Here is a 17148-nt window from a genome sequence, read left to right as displayed (position 1 = left end):
GTACTTGGTGATCTGTACCTTCTTGGAGATCTCTCTCTCTCTCTCAGTACAGAAGATGCTCCCCATTCTTTTTTATGGCTGTGTGGTTTTACAGGTGCCTAGGTCTGTCCCCCTGATGGACTTTTGTCTCCTTCTCCCTCCTCCTCTTCCTCCTTCCTCCTTTCCCTCTCCTCCACTCCCCCCCCCCCCCGCCGCCCATGCAGCCATGCCTAGCAAATACAGTAGCATTGCCTGACCTTGCACTTCACTTGGGATGAGTTCCTAGAATCGAACCTGCTGACCAGAGAGTGTGTGACTTACAGTTGAGACCGATACTGCCAACTTGCTTCCTGTTGAGATGATTCAAATTTGCACTCCCCCCTCCCTAGGGTTAGAGTCCCTGTTACCCCACACCCCAGTCAACAGGGTATATGGTCAATTTCTCAGACTTTTAGCCAATCTGGTGGGCAGAACATGGTATCTTAATGCAGTTGTAATTTGCTTCTGTCTCCTGTGTGATGTTTAGCATTTTCTCCCATTTATGTACTTCGGGGCTGTTTTTATTTACTTTTTTATACTCATGTCTGAATATTTCTTTTGTTCATTTTTATTTCTGTAGTGTTGTTTCCTTCTTAGCAATTTGTTGGGGCTTATTAGATATGAAAAAACTAGACATTTGTGATGTGAGCTGCAAATACAGCATGCCATGTGTTCTTCTCGGTAGGAAGACTCGACATCAAACCACGAGTTTCCCCTAAATTGCCCATCAACGTAACTTGCCCCCGGTCCCAGTTCTATTCTAGAAGGCATGCAGAAAAAAAATAAATGAGCATGACTCTCAGGAAAATTCTGAGAAAAGCAGAATAATGAGGGGGACTAGCTTTTCTAGGTACGGAACCATATCATACAGCTACTGTAATTAAAATAATGTGTGTGGGGGGAACACAAAAGAAAGCCAGGCCATTGCGGTATCCGTGCAAGACCACACAAATTAACGGAGAATCCGAAATGGGCAAAGTAAATGTGGGGGTTAATATATGAAAATAGTGGAGGCACCGTTGAGCTTGTCAAGGGTCTGGATTCTGGATTTTTCCGTCCTGCTTGCTGCCAACACAGCATGTCACTGTCAGCTCCGCGGGGGCTCCTGAGCCAAGGGGCCTGAGGCCAGCACCCCTGCCTGGCAGGAGTGAAGGCACCCGCGGCATGCTGCCGACACCTGCTTAACAGCCTCACTCTGTTGCCCTTTTTACTTGACTTGAGGTGGTTTTGCCACAGAGGCAATCTCTACTTTTCTACGAGTCAGAATATATTGTTTCCTTTTTTTTTTTGATTCTTCACGCCCCAAATTATTTTTTTAAATTAACTCGTGGTTCCTCCAAGTATTTCTGTTTTCAATTTTTATCATTACGTCTTTGCTCCACCTAGAATTTATTTTGGTGGAAGACAGGAGGGTGTGCATCTCCATATATATATATATATATATATATTTCCAGATGGATACTGAATTATCCCACTGACATTTATTAATAATCCATCTTTTATCCTCTGTTTTCAAATGCCACTGTTTTCATATATGAACTCCCATATTTATCTTGCCCTTGTTGGAGCTGTGGGCAAGACTGCGCTGGGAACCCTGTGCCTGCCGTGACCCCAGGTGGACAGTCCTGCCTCCAGTCCTGGTGGGCGGGAGCAGCCCTGCAGACCTTGTCTTAGACACGCTGCAGCCCCCTGCTGTCACCTCGAGGAAAGAGGTCTCTCTGGCCCCTCCATTTCCTAAGGAAAGCAGAGGGCTTAGGAACACCTGTCCTGGAGCCACAGGGACTGGGGGGCAGAGACCTGTCTCCCCCACTGGCTTACTGCTTAGACAGCCTCTGTCAGGTTGTGTTGTCCCCTAGAACGTTCCTCGCCTTATCTGTCAAGTGGCAACAGCCTCCCCTGCTTCCTAGGGACATCTTTAGGTGATATGGATATGGGATGTGCTTAGCACAGCGCCGGGGATATGCTAAGGGTCCTGGTGGTGGTGATTATTAGGAGCGTGCTAGTAGAGAGAGGCTTAACTTGAAGCTAGCGAAGATTGAGCCTCACCTAAGGTGGAAAATCCTAACTGCTGACATCCGTGCCGTGTGTGCGGCTCCGTTCACACAGGGAGCCGGTGCCTGCCCCCTTGTTGCGTGCTGGTGATGATTTTAGGAAGGATGGCTCTTCACCCTCACTGTGCAGGTGAGGAAGCAGGCTGAGGGAGGTGAGGGAAGTGCCCTCCCTGGGTTGGAGACTCTGCCCTGCCCTTTGCGCCCTTCTGCCTGCCTCTGTGCTTGTGGGAGCTCAGGAAGAGAATTGGCCCTCAGGGGAGCAGGGTGTGCTAAGGGCAGGACTCTGGGTTTCCTCCTCTGGCGTGGGGACAGAAAATTAAGTGGGGGCACCCCCCCCGTCCCGACTCTCTCTGCAGTCAGCCTTTGTTAACATGAACTTTGACTCTTCTTCCCATGGGCCCAGATCTGCCAGCCCTTTTCATGCTGTTTTCTTTCTTTTTCGCCAGCCTGTGGTTTGTGTTTTCCCCTCAGGGCAGGACCAGGCTAGTGCTTGGCACCTAGTGGGAGGGTTTGGTTTCCACTGCCCTGACTCCCGCCAGCAGTTATCACTGAACCATAGCACGTTGGAAGCAGCCCATTTAGCTGAGCCACACAGGGTCGAGGGACTCATCGGGCAGATTTCGGGGCTCTTCTGGGGGGTGCTGGAGAGCAGCCACTTCATGGTGTGGCTGCATTCGAGGTTTCTGCCTTCCTATCCGAGAGGATTGGACATTCAGTCTTCCCCCTTATAGGATAAATCCCTGTTGTCCTATTTTATCCAAATACTGAATTATAACTTAGAAAAAAAAAAAAAAAAAGCCCAACAAAAGCCCAGTCTCAACCCCATGAGTTACCTGTCAGTTACCATTTGCTTTCCTTAACTTTGCTCCCCTTCCCCTTCCCTTCCACTGTCCTTTTGTTTGAACAAATGGGAAAAGAGAAACCTGTGGGGCCCACAGTTAGGACTAGGGCGTGCTGTGTTAACAAACAACCCCAAATCTTCGCAGCCTAAGAGGGGGTTGTTGTGTCTCATTCATGCCGCGTGTCTGGGGAGGTCTGCTGGGGCTTCTGTTCATAATTGCTCAGAGATCCAGAGCTCCACCTTGAACGCCGCCCATCCTGCGCCAGCGTAGACAGCGTTCGGGAGACCCTGGCACTTGCAGGTAGACGCCGTGCCAGGAGGCGGCGGGGGGTGGGGGCGGGGGAGGGGGTGTGTCACCGGCTCACAGCTCATTGGCCGGAACCAGTCACGTGACCGCACCCAGTCGCAGGGCAACCGGAAAAGCATCCCGCCGTGTGTCCAGATGGGCTGCTAGACCCACAGTGACTCCTCTGAGCCCAGGATCCTCTCACGTTCGGGTTTGTGTTTCCTTTCCAGCTTCGTCCACAGCGGTGTGGGTTCACGTGGTTGGGACACCCACCCACGCTTGTCTCCGCTAGGCCCCCTCCGCCCGGTGATTCTTTAGTATCTTCTGGTGTGGGGGCGTCTGTTGTTGCCTAGCCAGGCCCCCTTCTGGGGACATGTATTCTGTGTCCCGTGCCTTTTGTCGATGGGGCCTCAGCGAATCTCCCTGGGCCAGGAGTGATTTTTCACCTGTTGATTTTTTCTTAGGCCAGCATCCCAGGAGTTGGCTTACTGGGTCAAAGGGCACGGTTGTGTTTATCTTTTCAGTCTCTTGAACCTGGCTCCCCAGCAGTGGACGAGGGCCAGGGTTTTCTTAGCTTCTAAGAACCTGGGGGTCAGCCCCTTCCTCAAGGAGCCATGCTTGCTGAGTGGGTGTAAGTTCTTTGGCTCTTTGAAATAAAGTCAGCTTGGGACACCTGGGTGGCCCAGTCGGTTAAGCGTCTGCCTTCGGCTCGGTCGTGATTCCAGGGTCCTGGGATCGGGTCCTGCATCGGGCTCCCTGCTCATTTGGGAGCCTGCTTCTCCCTCTGCCTGCCATGCTTGTGCACGCTCTCTCTCTCTCACAAATAAATAAATAAAATCTTTTAAAAAAAAAAAAAAAGGAAGAAATAAGGCCAGCTTACAAATGCCCAGACCTTTGGAACTCTAAGGTCCATTTGTCATGATACCATTTTGTGAACTTGGCCCCTCATCTTCTGGGGGAAAAGGTTGTTCACTCTTCGGCTTTAACCAGATTGCTGTTTTTGATTACCCAGTAATTGGAAACCAGTTACTGAGAAATTGGGGAATCGGGTCAGGGAGTGTTGGCGACAGTCTCGCTCCCCATCCTGGGCCAGGGTCTCCTGCGGTGACCGTCACTGTCCTCGGCCCAGCCTGCTGATCTTGGTGGTGAGCCGCATGTGACCTCCAGCTTCTGACCTCTCTGAGGGCCACTTTGAGCTCCTTGGGGAGTGAGAGTTGCTCTTGCCAGGGAAAAGCCTTCAGTCCGCCGTCCCCAAGTTGTCTTTTGGAACCAACCCTGCTGAAAAGACCCGGCTGGTGCTGCATCCTCCAAGGCCAGGCTCCCTTTTGAAGTCTGATCATGAGGCACCAGACCCGACTTTCTTCAGCAGAGACCTGCTCCAGCGTGGCAAGGCTTTAAACGTCGAAGATGTGGTAGTTCTGTCCCAGATGCCCAGATCTGTGGAGAGCACAGAGGAATCAAGCCGACTGGAGCCCACTCACCTTTCATCCAGGCTGTTTTATCTGGACCCTGGTTGAGACCAAACTTTTCATCTAGTAACTCCCATCTGAAGTCCCTGCTGAAAACATATCACTGCAGGAGTGAATTAGGGGAGAAGGGGATGGGAGGAAAGTGCCAGGCACCCAGGACACCTTTTGGTTTAGAGGTTAATTGTCTGGCTTGGGCAGGAGGGAGACCCAGGTCCCAGGCACCTGTAACTCTGTGACTCCGGGCCCATGACTTAACCTGTGACTCAGTGTCCTCAGCTGTACCTTGTGCAGTAAGCTCCTGTGAGCATAGCATAGTATGTGGCCCAAAGTAAGGACTTTATAAATGTCAATCATTATTAGCAACGACAGTAAATTTCATCGTGGCAGTAGACACGTTGAGGGGTCTTATGTGAGTCAGTACAAGTGACCTAGCTTTGCAAGATTCAAATTCTGGCTTGTACTGAGCCCTGCTTGACAGAAAGGCAGGGAGATTTCCACTGGTCAGTAAGAATGTGAATGGTAAGAATAGGAAAAGATAATTGCTGACATTTATGGAGTGCACTATCGAGTAGGAACGCACCTCCTGCCTTTGTCCTTTACCGTCACACTTACTACATACTCAGAACACTTCTAACACCAGCTGTGTGGGAGTTTCCCCCCCAGACTGAGCAGGACTGTAACCCTAGTTGGGTGTCCTGGGCTGTAACCCAGTTCTGACCGCGTCTGCCTGGAGGTAGTATCAGATCCCACAGGCAAAGGGCTCGGTCCCACAAGACAGCCCCCCCCCTGCTTCAGATGCCACTCTCAAGTCCAGCTTGTCACCCGTGCTCCTGACCAGCCAGTTGGCTCTCAATCAGAGGGTCCCAGGAGCCCCTTCTCGTGTTTGATTGATTTGCTAGAGCGGCTCAGAGAACTCAGAACGATTTACTTCCTGTTTGCTGGCTTACTATAAAAGGATGTGATGAAGGATCCAGTTGAACATCCAGATGGAAGGGATGCCAAGCTCCCTGGAGAAGAGTGGAGTGCACTACGTGCCCACAGCCAGGGAGTCCCCACGGGCTGATTTCACAGCCGTGCTGTGGCCTGGGAACGGTGAAGAATTGGCTGTGTGAGCTGCGAGACGTCGGTGTGTTATTTAACCTCTGTGCCTATCGTGGGTCTCGATCTCAGGCTGTTGGAAGAACTATATGAGCTAGTGTGCGTAAAGTGCTTAGAGCTCCACGCTCAGCGGGGAGTCTGCTTGAGATTCTCCCTCTCCCTCTGCCCCCTCCTGCCTTGCGCTCTCTCTCTCTCCCTCTCTAAAATAAATAAATCTTTGGGGGGGGGGAAAAAAAGGACAGGGCCTGGCTCAGGGTAGGTGTACAAGAGCTGCACCATAGCCATAGGACAAGGGGTCTTCTTGCCTTGAGGCTGGGGTTCCAGGAGGATGGTCCTTAAGCCTAGCTGACTCCCGCTCAGCCCCCACTTGCAGCCTGTCTGGCCGGTCAGAGAGGTATAGGTTGTTTTCAGGGGCCCACAGTTCTGCGGTCACAGAACACCTTGCATCTTGCATCCAGACAGGATGAGCAGCCCCAGCATGGGGTGGGAGCCCATTCTCCCAGGTCCCCCGCCTCCCTGATGAGCTCCAGAGATGGCTTTACATTTTTTCCATATTTGCCTGCTTCTGGATCCTGTCAGGAAGCACGTGTGGAAGTTTGGGGCAGTCTGGAACCCTCTGTTGGGGTGTCCTCCTCCTCCCTCTACTCCATACACTCTCTCTCCTTGGGGACCATCTTAGGGTAGGCTAACTGCTCAAGCCTACAACCTCCAAATTTTGCCTTAACACACTCAAGATTTATTAGGTGTTCACACCATAGCACAACTCTGGTCGTGGGAGGTGCCTGGTCCTCTAGGATCCCCTGTTTCTAGCCTGTAGATGCAGCATGAGAGAGGGGTGGTCCTAGGCCTCCCCTCCCCGGGGGCCCGTCCGGGGTCAGTGCTGTTGGACAAGTTCTTTCTGCGGAGGTGGCAGCCCCGTGGCCCCCGAGGCATCTGCAATTGCCAAGTCCAAGTAGAGAATTGAACGCAGATGATTTCTGCAGCCGCCCCTACTGCCTGCATTACACCTTCCTTCCTCCGTTTTCCCCTCTCCCTCCTTCTCCAGAAGGCTGTTTCTAACCCCCTTAGCAGGAAAGAATCCCCCCGCTTCGTGGAATGTCCCTTCTAGTTGGTCTGCAGTGTTCACTTTGGGTCCGCTTCCACAGTACGCCGGGACACTCCTATTACTGACGGAGAGCCCCCTAGAAGGGAGCATGGGGGCTCTCTGTGCCTGGCACCCAGGAGGTGCCCAGAGAACGCTTGTCGAATGAATGAATGAATGAGCAAGCCTAGCGGCGGGACGCTATCTAAGCCCTCAGGGCGGTGTTACCACTGCATCTGCTGTCCATCAACCCTGTGTCACATCTGTAAATGCAATGTTCTAATCCACCGAAACGGCCCAGTAAGGTGTCAGGAATAGGAACATCCTGATTTTATGGATGGGGAAATTGAGGCACAGAGCAATTAACATCACCTGCCCAGCCCAGGGCAGCTGAGCTGCGACGGGGTTTCCAGGTGTCTGCCATGCCCGTCTTCCTCCCCCGACCGGGTGGTGGGGGTGGTGGAGATAGTCAGAGACTAGCTCACCTGGGATACTGGGCTGGGCGTGATTGGGTTGCTTGCTGCGGAAGTCAGAGGTGACATTCCGGCCATTGGGGTTTGCAAGGCCTTTGTCCCAGCTCCCCCCGGCACTCCCCCCACCTCCAGTCAGCCTCTGTGGTAGTTGCTGAGGGAAACAGTGGGCCCTTGTTTCCTCCGAATCCTGAGCTCTGAGCAGAACAGCGTCCAGCCTTGGCCTTGCAGGATGGCGTGACTTGGAAGCATGGCACCCACAGGCCTCCTCTGGCCACAGTGGACGGCCCTTTCATTGAGACATCCTTGTTACTGGCTGAGGGACAGATAGATCCCTTCCGCAGAACGGAACAAGTCCCTGGGAAAGTTCCCTTTCCTCTGGAGGCAGAATGTGGTCAGAAAAACAAAATGACAGTTGAAACGAGGTCCCTTCCGTCCGAGCTCCCTTCCCCACGTTTCACAGATGGGAAACGAAGTCTGGCCCACCAGGGTCCCCTCCTCTGCAGTGTCCTGGGTTCTTGGGAGCTGGCCTACTCTCCCACGGTGTGCCTAGACCCTGCCTGAGCTCCCCTCCTGGGTGGCAGCCCCAGAGGGCCCACCTTCTCCTTCCCAGCCAGCAGGGAGAGACTCAAGTCCCCTTGAGGTCTTTGCAGGAGGATAGACCCTTCAGGGTGAATGTGGCTTATCTGGCCACTTGAGAAGCCGTGCTGGAGAGCCTTCTGGAGCCAGCGGCAACTCCAGTCAGGTCTCAGCAAAGACGCTGCAGTGAGAGCCAAGCCAGGACCAGACCAGGCCTGATGTGTGTCCCAAGTTGTAGTTCTCGTGAAAGGGTTTTACTGGCATAAAAATGCTTGGAAAATATACAAAGGGAGGTGGCTGGCTTCCAGAACTCAACTGTTTACCTTCAGTGGAGCGGCTGGGAACGCAGAGAGCTTGTTTTCCAAACAGCCCGTGCTTGTCAGGTCTGTAGGCCCGAGGCTGGTGCCAGGCCGGGATGAGCCAGGGGCATCTCCTTCCCCCACGCCCACTGGGACATGTTTCTGTCCCCTCATGCTGCACAGGAGACCCGGCAGCTTCTCTCTGGAGATGTGTGTGCTGATGGGGATGGAGCTTCATGCACGTGACCCAGTTCTCTGCCGTTTCTAGCTGCCTCAGTCTGAAAAGATGGGCCTCTTGTTTGTGCTTCCCGTCGTGGTGGCGCCACGGGTTACAGCCAAAGTGGGTTTGTGTCTGTGGCATCTTTTGAGAATTTGCTCTTCTTTGCCCAGGTTACCACTTCCCACTGGCTTTGCTCCCCTTCCTTCAGATTCTGTTTCTTGTTTTGTTTTGTTTTCCTGGGAAGTGGGTGTGGATGGGAACGTAATACCGAACCCCCAGGCAGACCCAGAGGGGTCCTCCCAAGTTCCTGTGTCTATCGAAGGGGAAACAGAGGCCCAGGGGGGCTGAAGAGCCAGGCTGCTGCACAGGTCCAGGACACCTGGCGGCTCGGCTGCAGGCTCAGCCCGCAGGTGTTGCTGTTGGGCCTCCATCCAGGCCCCAGCTGGACCGCTTCCCAACCACAAGGCCTTGCCCGGTGACTTCTCTTCTCTGGGCTCGTGGTGTCCTGGTCTGTGACAGTGGGAATGTCACCCTCAGCTCCTGGCCTTGCTGTGAGGACGGCGAGTGCTGCTTCGCTTCCCCATCCGGGAGCCCTAGAAGGAATGGCCAGCTTCTCAGCTAGTCTGACTTTTGTTTTGGGTTATACGCAGGCTCGTCACCATGGGGTGGGAAGAAGCTCCTTCAGTAGTATTGTGAGGTCCATGGGATTTTGTTGTTGTTGTTTTTTTTTAATAGGGGAAATCCCTTAACATCTTTTCTGGCAGGCAAAAAAAAAAAAAAGGAGTTAAGGATACCACCTGGAAAGAGCTGGTACTTCGGAAGGTTTGACTAGACAAGAGTTTAACTAAGAGAAGATGACAAGGTGTGGGTTGGGTCAAAGCAGCCAGCGGGATGTGGTGCAGCCTCCACAGCGTGGCAAGCTGTCACCACCCCAGGCCCGAGGGGACGGGGGCGGGGAGTGGAGGTGGTACGGGAGCCCTGAAACAGCGGAGGTCTTGGGAGAGGCGCTGCGTGCCTGATGGGGGCTGTGTCTGCTGCCAGAAATACGGCGGGGGTGTGAGGACGGTGGGAACAGACACCCTGACGGCTCTCTCCCCCGTCCCCATTTTCCCGTGTGCCTCCATTGTCCGCTTGGCCAGAAGCCAGAGGACAGGGTGGTCGTGGCTCCAGAGCGCGGCCTCGCAGGGCCCAGAGGGGCGGGAGCACTGGACGGCAAGCCCGGCTTCAGATCTGCATCTGAGCACCGCCACTTTCTCACTGTCAGATGGCGGGGGGGGGCGGGTTCCAGAAGTCCATATTCCCCACCCTCCTCATTTGTAAAATCACTTCTCAGAAGAACCATGAGAGACGATGGACTCTGAAAAACAAACTGAGGGTTCTAGAGGGGAGGGGGGTGAGAGGATGGGTTAGCCTGGTGATGGGTATTGAGGAGGGCACGTTCTGCATGGAGCACTGGGTGTTATGCACAAACAATGAATCATGGAACACTATATCTAAAACTAATGATGTAATGTATGGGGATTAACATAACAATAAAAAAATTAAAAAAAAAATCACTTCTCGTCGTGTGGTTGGAAAATAAAAGCTGAGCTTCTAGCGTGATGCCTAACCAGATGGACATTTGTAGCTGTCTTTGTGATTACTAGCAACTTGGAAACAGTCAGCCTGGAATCCTGGAGGGAGCCACACTTACGCAGGGATGCGCGTGGGGGTGGGGCTGGTGGCTCTCTCGGGCCTCTGCTGAGGCCATCCGGGGGGTCAGCCAGGTGCCGGGCTGGCGCCACTGCCTCCAGGGGACTGGCCTTGCAGGTGGTGGTGGCCGTGTGCCGGGCGGCAGACATCTGGCGGGTCAGGAAGCATGGTATCAGGCTGCCCGGCTGTTGCAGGTGCTCCCGTCTTGGGGTCACATGATGCCGACGGTCTGTCAGCCGGGCAGCCCTGGCTCCCTTGGGACGCAATCTTCTTAACCCCCGTGTTCTTGAAAAAATAAACAGAGCCACCCGCGGAGCAGGGCCAGCAGGGCCTGGCAGGGCCCAGGCTGCCCTGCACTCCCTCCCGGTGGCTGTGATCAGCCCTGATTTCAGTGTGAAGTGCGAGCTGCCCGTCACTCAGAGCCATGCCTCTCAGGTGCTTGAAGATCACAGCTCCGCTGAGACTGTGTCGCTTCGTGGGAAGAGTAGCTGCCTAGGTCTCAGTTTAGACCTGGCCGTGTGACTTCAGTCATTTGGCTTCAACGTGCAGAGCCCTGGTTTCCCGACCTGAAAAACCGAGGTCATTGAGCAGATGGCACATGTCCAGTTAATGTTTTCTCCATACGGTGATTTCACGGTGACGCTCGCCTCACTGGTAGATGCCTTGGTTCTACGTGTGCGTCTTCTGTATACGGGGGTGGCATGGGGCTTGGGGACAGAAATGCAGACTCAGGGCCTGCCCTGGAGGCGTTCTGGAATCTTAGTGGGTTTGTGCCCTTCTTCCCATTTCTATTTCCCATGAGCGCCAACCTTCCTTCTGCCCCCTGTCCCAGTGTTGCAGGGACGTGCAGGGGTGGGCCGGGGGAGACAGCGAGGTAGTGGGCTCCGGTGCTGAAGTTGTTCTTTCTCTCCATGTCTCCCCCCGCCCCGGCAGCTGAACCTTAGCCGGCCGATTGAGGAACAGGGCCCGCTGGACGTCATCATCCACAAGCTGACCGATGTCATCCTCGAAGCCGACCAGAACGACAGCCGGTCCCTGGAGCTGGTGCACAGGTTCCAGGTGAGCGAGGACGGTGAGGAGGGAGGGCCCGAGAACGGCCCTGCACGTTTCAAGAGCTGTAGCAGCTGTCTTGCCGTGTAGTCCGGTGTCGTGGTTGTGCTGCTCCCAAGACCTGGGCTTGTTTGTGGGTCGGCACTTCCCCGCCAGGGCCTCGGTCTCCTCGGGTGTCAAATGGGGTCCAGCCAGGGCGTGGTGGGCAGGCCCGCTGCTCCCTGCCTGTGTAGACGTGCTCTGCTGATCAGAGTGCTGTCGTGTCCAGATTCGGCCTCCACACCTGTGGCGCACACACTCACGGTCACTGGTTCCGAGTTGGCACCGGGGCTGGAACCCTCCTGTCTTGTGTTGAGAGAGGGACCCCTGGGGGCCATTGAAGTAGAACAGCCTTACCAGCTCCCCGAGTCCTGCCTTGGTGGAGAACCCCCTCTCTGTGCTCATTGCTTGGACCCCTGTGTGCTTGTCTCTGAGCACGGACTGAGTCGGCTTGGCTGTTCCCGCATCCCTGCCCCATCCCCCACTGCCCCCACCCCACGGTCTTGACCCCGCAGTGACCCACCCACCACTTTGGGAGGTGCTGCCTTTGCCCCCACTGACTTGCCCTGTGTTTTCTCTGTTGTAGACAAGAACGTGATTCATCCCCATGAAAAACAAAGTCATATTATCAGTGAAAATGTAGCCAACATGGAGGGCCTCCCTGGTGGGAGGGGATGCTTGAGCGCGCTTTTCAGCGTGTGATAATTGGAGATTTGATGTCCTGTCCTTCTGTATCCGCACAAAGGGGACTCTCCTTAGCCTCCTTGGCCACACAGTAGCCCTCCCGCTGACAGCATTTTTCTTTCCCCCATGTGTCCGGGGTCGTGACCTCAGCCTCCCTTGCTTGCTTGCCCATAGCTCTTTCTCCCTCCTTGGCTAGCTCTGCCACGGAGTCCCACTTACTGTGTGCAAAGCAGTCCAGAAGCAGTTGTGGCCTGCTCGTGGCCCTGCTGGTGGCCCCCCTGCCCGGGGCGGGGGGTGGGTGCTCTCCCCATGTCGTGTCCTCCAGGGCCTTTGCCTTGCCCGTGGCCCGAAGTCCTTCGTGCTTTCGTAGGGCTGGAGGCCATGGGAAAGGCGCGTTCAGGCTCCTCATGACCTCGCTGAGACTCTGTTTTCTTATTTGTAAAATGGTATCAGGACCAGGAAACCCCGTACAATGTTGGTCAGCGCACACGACGCCATGCCTATGAAGTGCTTCTTGCAGTGCTCTTGCAGTAGAAGGTCAAGGCCGCTTCGATCATGTGACCTCCGTGAGCCTTAGTTTTCTCTTCTGTAAAATGGGGATGTTGATAGTTCCTGTAGTCCTTAGGATGGTCAGGTTGCTGAGAGAAGTAAATGTCCGTGTATGTAGAGGTCCCTAATGTTTGCTGAGTGTGCGGACACTCTGCTCCTGCCGCTAGGACTTCAGCACCGCCCGCATTACCGTGTTTCTGCTATTCTCCCGCATCAAGGGCAGTAACCCCCAGCCAGCCCCAGTGCCCTGGGGGGGCTCCCATCCCTCACCTCCCGTAGACACACACACCGCCCACAGCCCAGGGCAGGTGGTGGCTGAACAGTGAAGGAGAACTGGGTCCCCGTGTTCCAGTCTTGGTGGAAGACAAGGTTACGGTGAGAGAACATGGCAGGGGGGATATGGGGACGTGTGGCTTCAGGGTTTCAGCCACCACGGGCATTTCCCAGGGAAGTCTTGACTGGGTCCCTGGAGTCTGTCCCTGCCAGGACATGCACATTTGGCCGGGCCTCAGATGACTGAGGTGACCTCAGTGTAACCTTCCAGCCTTGGTATTTTTGGGATAAATTTTCACTGCACTCTGTGCTCAAGCATGAAGCCGGATATCTGATAAGGCCGGGACGTTTCCTCCTTTGGAAGGGAACAATCCTTTGGGGAAAAGGGTGACGGGCTGAGCTTTCCAGAGGCCCCAGGAAGAGAGGGGACAGGCGGGGGCTGGCGAAGAGAAGGACCGAGGGACGCCGGGTGAGGGCCAGGGGAGAGGCCCACTCGGGTACACTCGGGCCTTCCTCCTCCACTCTCAGCGCTGACCTGGTCACCCGCTCTGCTGTAGGGTTCAGAGCCGGACCAGATACACTGGCATTTGACCTTGGTCACACCACTTATTTTCAGTTTCTTGTTTTAATATTCACGCAAGACTTTCACAAGGAGACATTGGCTTGGGTGGGTAGGGAGCACAGGGTTAGTAGCAGGGAATCTGAGCCCGGGGCTTGGGTTTGCAAAGCTGGCTTTTCTGCCATTTGTTGTGAATAAGCAAACAGAGTAAGATGGTTTGGCCCAGAAGGGGCTCATCTTGAAGGGCCTTCTCCGGATGCTGTACTCAGGTCCCAGGAGAAGTGAGCTGAGGAAGAGGTGTCTCTGAGATCTTCCTGACAGCCCTAAAGCATTCTGTCCTTGGGATGCTTCCATGAAGCTCTAGCCTGGGATGGAAAGGAATTCTCTGAGCTGAGAGGTTATGCTTTTTTCCTGGCTGCCTTTGAGGACAGGTTGGAGGGTGTAGGCCTGGGGTTCATTGCAGATCACTAAAGCTGATGCCATAGAAACCACCCCCCCAAGCCTTTTTTTTTTTTCTTTTTTTTAAATATTGGCCCCAAGAGAGCTTTGCTTGGAGAATCATCAGGATGATTCAGTTGTTTTTCTGCACCAGGGTTCATGTAGACCCAGCAGCCTGGTGCCTCCGTGGCTCTGTCCGAGAGTCGTCTATCACTGAACAGATCTGGGGGGCCCTGCCCCTGGGGGCGAGTGGGCCTGGGGTGTTGGGAGGGTCCCTGTCCCCATGCGCAGGGGTGCTCTGGCCTCTCGACCTGTTTCCCCAGGGGAGCAAGGAGACCTTTCTCACTGTGGCACCCAGGGTAACCTGTGTGGAGTGGCCAGGGGCAGTCCTCCTTCTGCGGCCCCTTCCAGCCTCAGAATCGCCCAGAAGGGCTACAGTGATTGTGTTCTATGGGGCATGCGGAGCCGTCTAAGAGGATCTTCCTGGGCCTTTCCCTGAAGGAGCTTGGAAGAAGGGGGTTTGAGTCGAAACTGACCCCTCTTCCCCTATCTTGATTAGCTGGAAGATTGTTAAATGTTCCACAAACACTAGGTCTGGAGGGGAGGCCTAGTCTGGAGGGGAGGCCGATGAGGAAACCGGGAACTGCCCCCACAGCCCCGAGTGATGAGTTAGGGCAAACGCAGACCTGATCACTACATGTCCTGGCATCAGACCATTCTGTGCCTTCTCTTTGTAGCGATGACAAAGACTTCATTCAGTCTTGAACCAGACCTCTTGAGACCTGTGTGATCTGGCCGTGGCCTCTCCCCCCACATCCTCACCTTGGCCCACCTGTCCCTCAAGCTCTGCCTTCTTGCCCACCTCAGTGCCTTTGCCCCAGCTGTCCTCGTGCTTGGGGAGATCTTCACCTCCAGATCTCAGCTCAGGTGCCCCTCCCTCAGGGAGGCCTCCCTGGTGATCTCTCTAAGGATACACCCACCATCCTGCTTTTCCTTTCCTCTGTTGGGAAGTGCATGATGCTCTAGCGGTTGCTTCTGTTTGTCTGTCCATCTGGGGGTTAGCCGCACGGGGGCAGGGGTCACATCCTCGTCAAGCTCACTGGGGCTCCCCATTGCCGCACATGATTCCTGCTACGTAGGAATTGTGCCCATGTGTTTGTGAAGGGAAGAAGCATTGTCCATGCTGGCTCGGTGCAGGATGCCCTGGTGGGTCAGAGGAGGGAGCACATGGCTCCGGGGGGGGGCGGCATTTCGAAGCAGGACACAGGGAGGGTGCATGAGGCAGATGGTGCTGTGTGTGGGGATGCCTCCGAGGGCTGGGGAACTGCTGGATGAACAGGTTGGAGAGAGAGGGCTTTTTCTTGCCAGGCTGTGGAGCTTGGACTTTATCCTGCAGGCCAGGGGTGAGGACGATAAGATCAAATTTCACTGGCATGAGAGAAGCCCTGCTTAGGAGGGGGCCGTTGCCAAGGCAAGATGAACTCTGAGTAGTGAGGACACCATAGTCTTCGGAGCCTGGCAATTTCTGCAGTGAAGAGAGAGCTCCTGCCCCTGGGGGCTCAGCAGTTCCCCCGTCCTCATCCCAGTGCCTCTGGGATCCTTCGGCTATGACAGGCACCCATAGGCCCATGCTCACGTGTTGGGTCCCGGCCAGCCATCTGATTGTATGAAATGCCTCTAGGAAGGGAGCTCCTTCCTCACCTCGTGGATGCAGGCAGAGAATGCACACTTTGCACATTGGTTTTACCTGAAAGGAAACAGCTTTGTGAATCAACCTTCGGTACTCTGGCTCCTCATCCTCCACCCCTTAAGCTTGAAAAACAGGCTTATTGAGATATAACTCACAGACCATACCATTCACTCATTTAAAGTATACAGTCTGATGGGTTTTAGTGTATTCATAGATCCATGCAGTCCATTTTAGGACATTTTCGTCATTCCCCCCCAAAAACCCAGATCTTTAACTATCATCTCCCTTGCTGGCCCTAGCAACTACCACTTTCTGTCTCTATAGCTTTCCCTATTCTAGACTTTAATATGAATGGAATCATATAATACTTGACTGCTGTGACTTCCCTCTTTCACTTAGCATAAGGTTTTCAAGGCTCATCGTGTCGTAGTGTGATTTGGCGCTTCCTTCCTTTCGATGGCTGAATCACGTTCCATTTAGATACACCACATTGTGTGTCCGGTCATCAGGTGATGGGTTGTTTCCATGTTCTGACTATCAAGAATAACACTGCTGGGGCGCCTGGGTGGCTCAGTCGGTGAAGCGTCTGACTCTTGATTTCCACTCAGGTCATGATCTCACGGTTGTGAGATTGAGCCCCGTGTCGGGCTCCATGCTAGGCATGGAGTCCACTTAAGATTCTGTCTCTCCCTCTGCCTCTCTCTCTCTCCCCCTTTTTTTTTTAAGATTTTATTTATTTCAGAGAGAGATGGAGAGCATGAGCGGGGGGAGGGGCAGAGGGAGAGGGAGAAGCAGACTCCCCACTGAGTGGGGAGCCCGACCTAGGGCTCGATCCCATGACCTGAGCCAAAGGCAGACGCTTAGCCGACTGAGCCACCCCAGGTGCCCCCCCCTCTCTCTCTCTTAAAAAAAAAAGAAAAAAGAACACGGCTATAAGCTTTTATGTACACGTTTTCATTTCTTGTGGGAATACACACAGGAGCAGGGCCACTGCTGGGTCACGTGGTAGCTGTTTCCGTGGTTGCGGAACCACCAGTCTGGTTTTCCTCGTATGGCCCTGTTTTGCATCCCCACCAGCAGTGCATAAAGGTTTCAGTGTCTCGACATCCTCGCCAGCCCTTAATCTGACTTTGATTTTAGCTCTCCTAGTGGGTGTGAAGTGGCATGTTGGGGTTTAGATTTAGATTTCCCTGACGGCCGATGATGTCAGGCAGCTCTTCGTGTGCGTGTTGGTCATTTGTGTATCTTCCCCGCAGCCGTCCTTATACCTCACGTGTAAAGGTCTGGAGCCCGCAGATTTGCCTTCTTTCTCCTTTGGTCTCTCGTCCCCCAGAGCACAATGGTTAGGAACACTGACGTCAGAGCCTGTTGCCCAGGTCCAGAACTCTCCCCACCACTTCTCTCTGGCTGGCCTTGGGGAATGTCTTTTCATTTCCGCTGTGCTTCAGTTCCCTTATCTATAAAATAGGGGCAGTCGGCGTCCCTGCCTCCCAGGGCTGCGGGAGGACCGAGCGTGCTAACCGTGCCGGCGCTCGGAGCACTGGGCATGTGGGCTTGTCGATCCTGGAGCCGAGGCGGGGCCTCTGCTGGCCCTGGCCCGTGTGTGACCTGCCCCTGCCTCCCAGTCTAGCAGCGGACTCCAGTTTCCTCTAACATCGGAGGGGATGGCTTTCCATGCCCCTCCTGCTCCAGTCTGTCAGGTCGGGCTCGGCCTCGCTCCAGTAACAAGCAGCTCCTCCAGCCCAGCACAGGCTTATTTCTA

The 17148-nt window shown here is 54.4% G+C and overlaps 1 protein-coding gene across 2 annotated transcripts in view; it reads left to right on the top strand.

The window, feature by feature from the left end:
- ITPK1 (inositol-tetrakisphosphate 1-kinase) overlaps positions 1-17148 on the top strand; it is a 168632-nt gene that overhangs the window by 88190 nt on the left and 63294 nt on the right. For both annotated transcript variants that reach the window (XM_036071575.2, XM_036071573.2), the window contains exon 4: positions 11038-11163. In XM_036071575.2, coding sequence (XP_035927468.2) covers positions 11038-11163 — 126 coding nt within the window. The remainder of the gene's footprint in view (positions 1-11037; positions 11164-17148) is intronic.

This window comes from Halichoerus grypus, chromosome 8 (genome assembly GCF_964656455.1).
Source record: "Halichoerus grypus chromosome 8, mHalGry1.hap1.1, whole genome shotgun sequence".
Lineage (NCBI taxonomy): Eukaryota > Metazoa > Chordata > Mammalia > Carnivora > Phocidae > Halichoerus > Halichoerus grypus.
The sequence above is the reverse complement of the archived record's forward strand: the minus strand, read 5'-3'. Positions and strand labels throughout refer to the sequence as shown.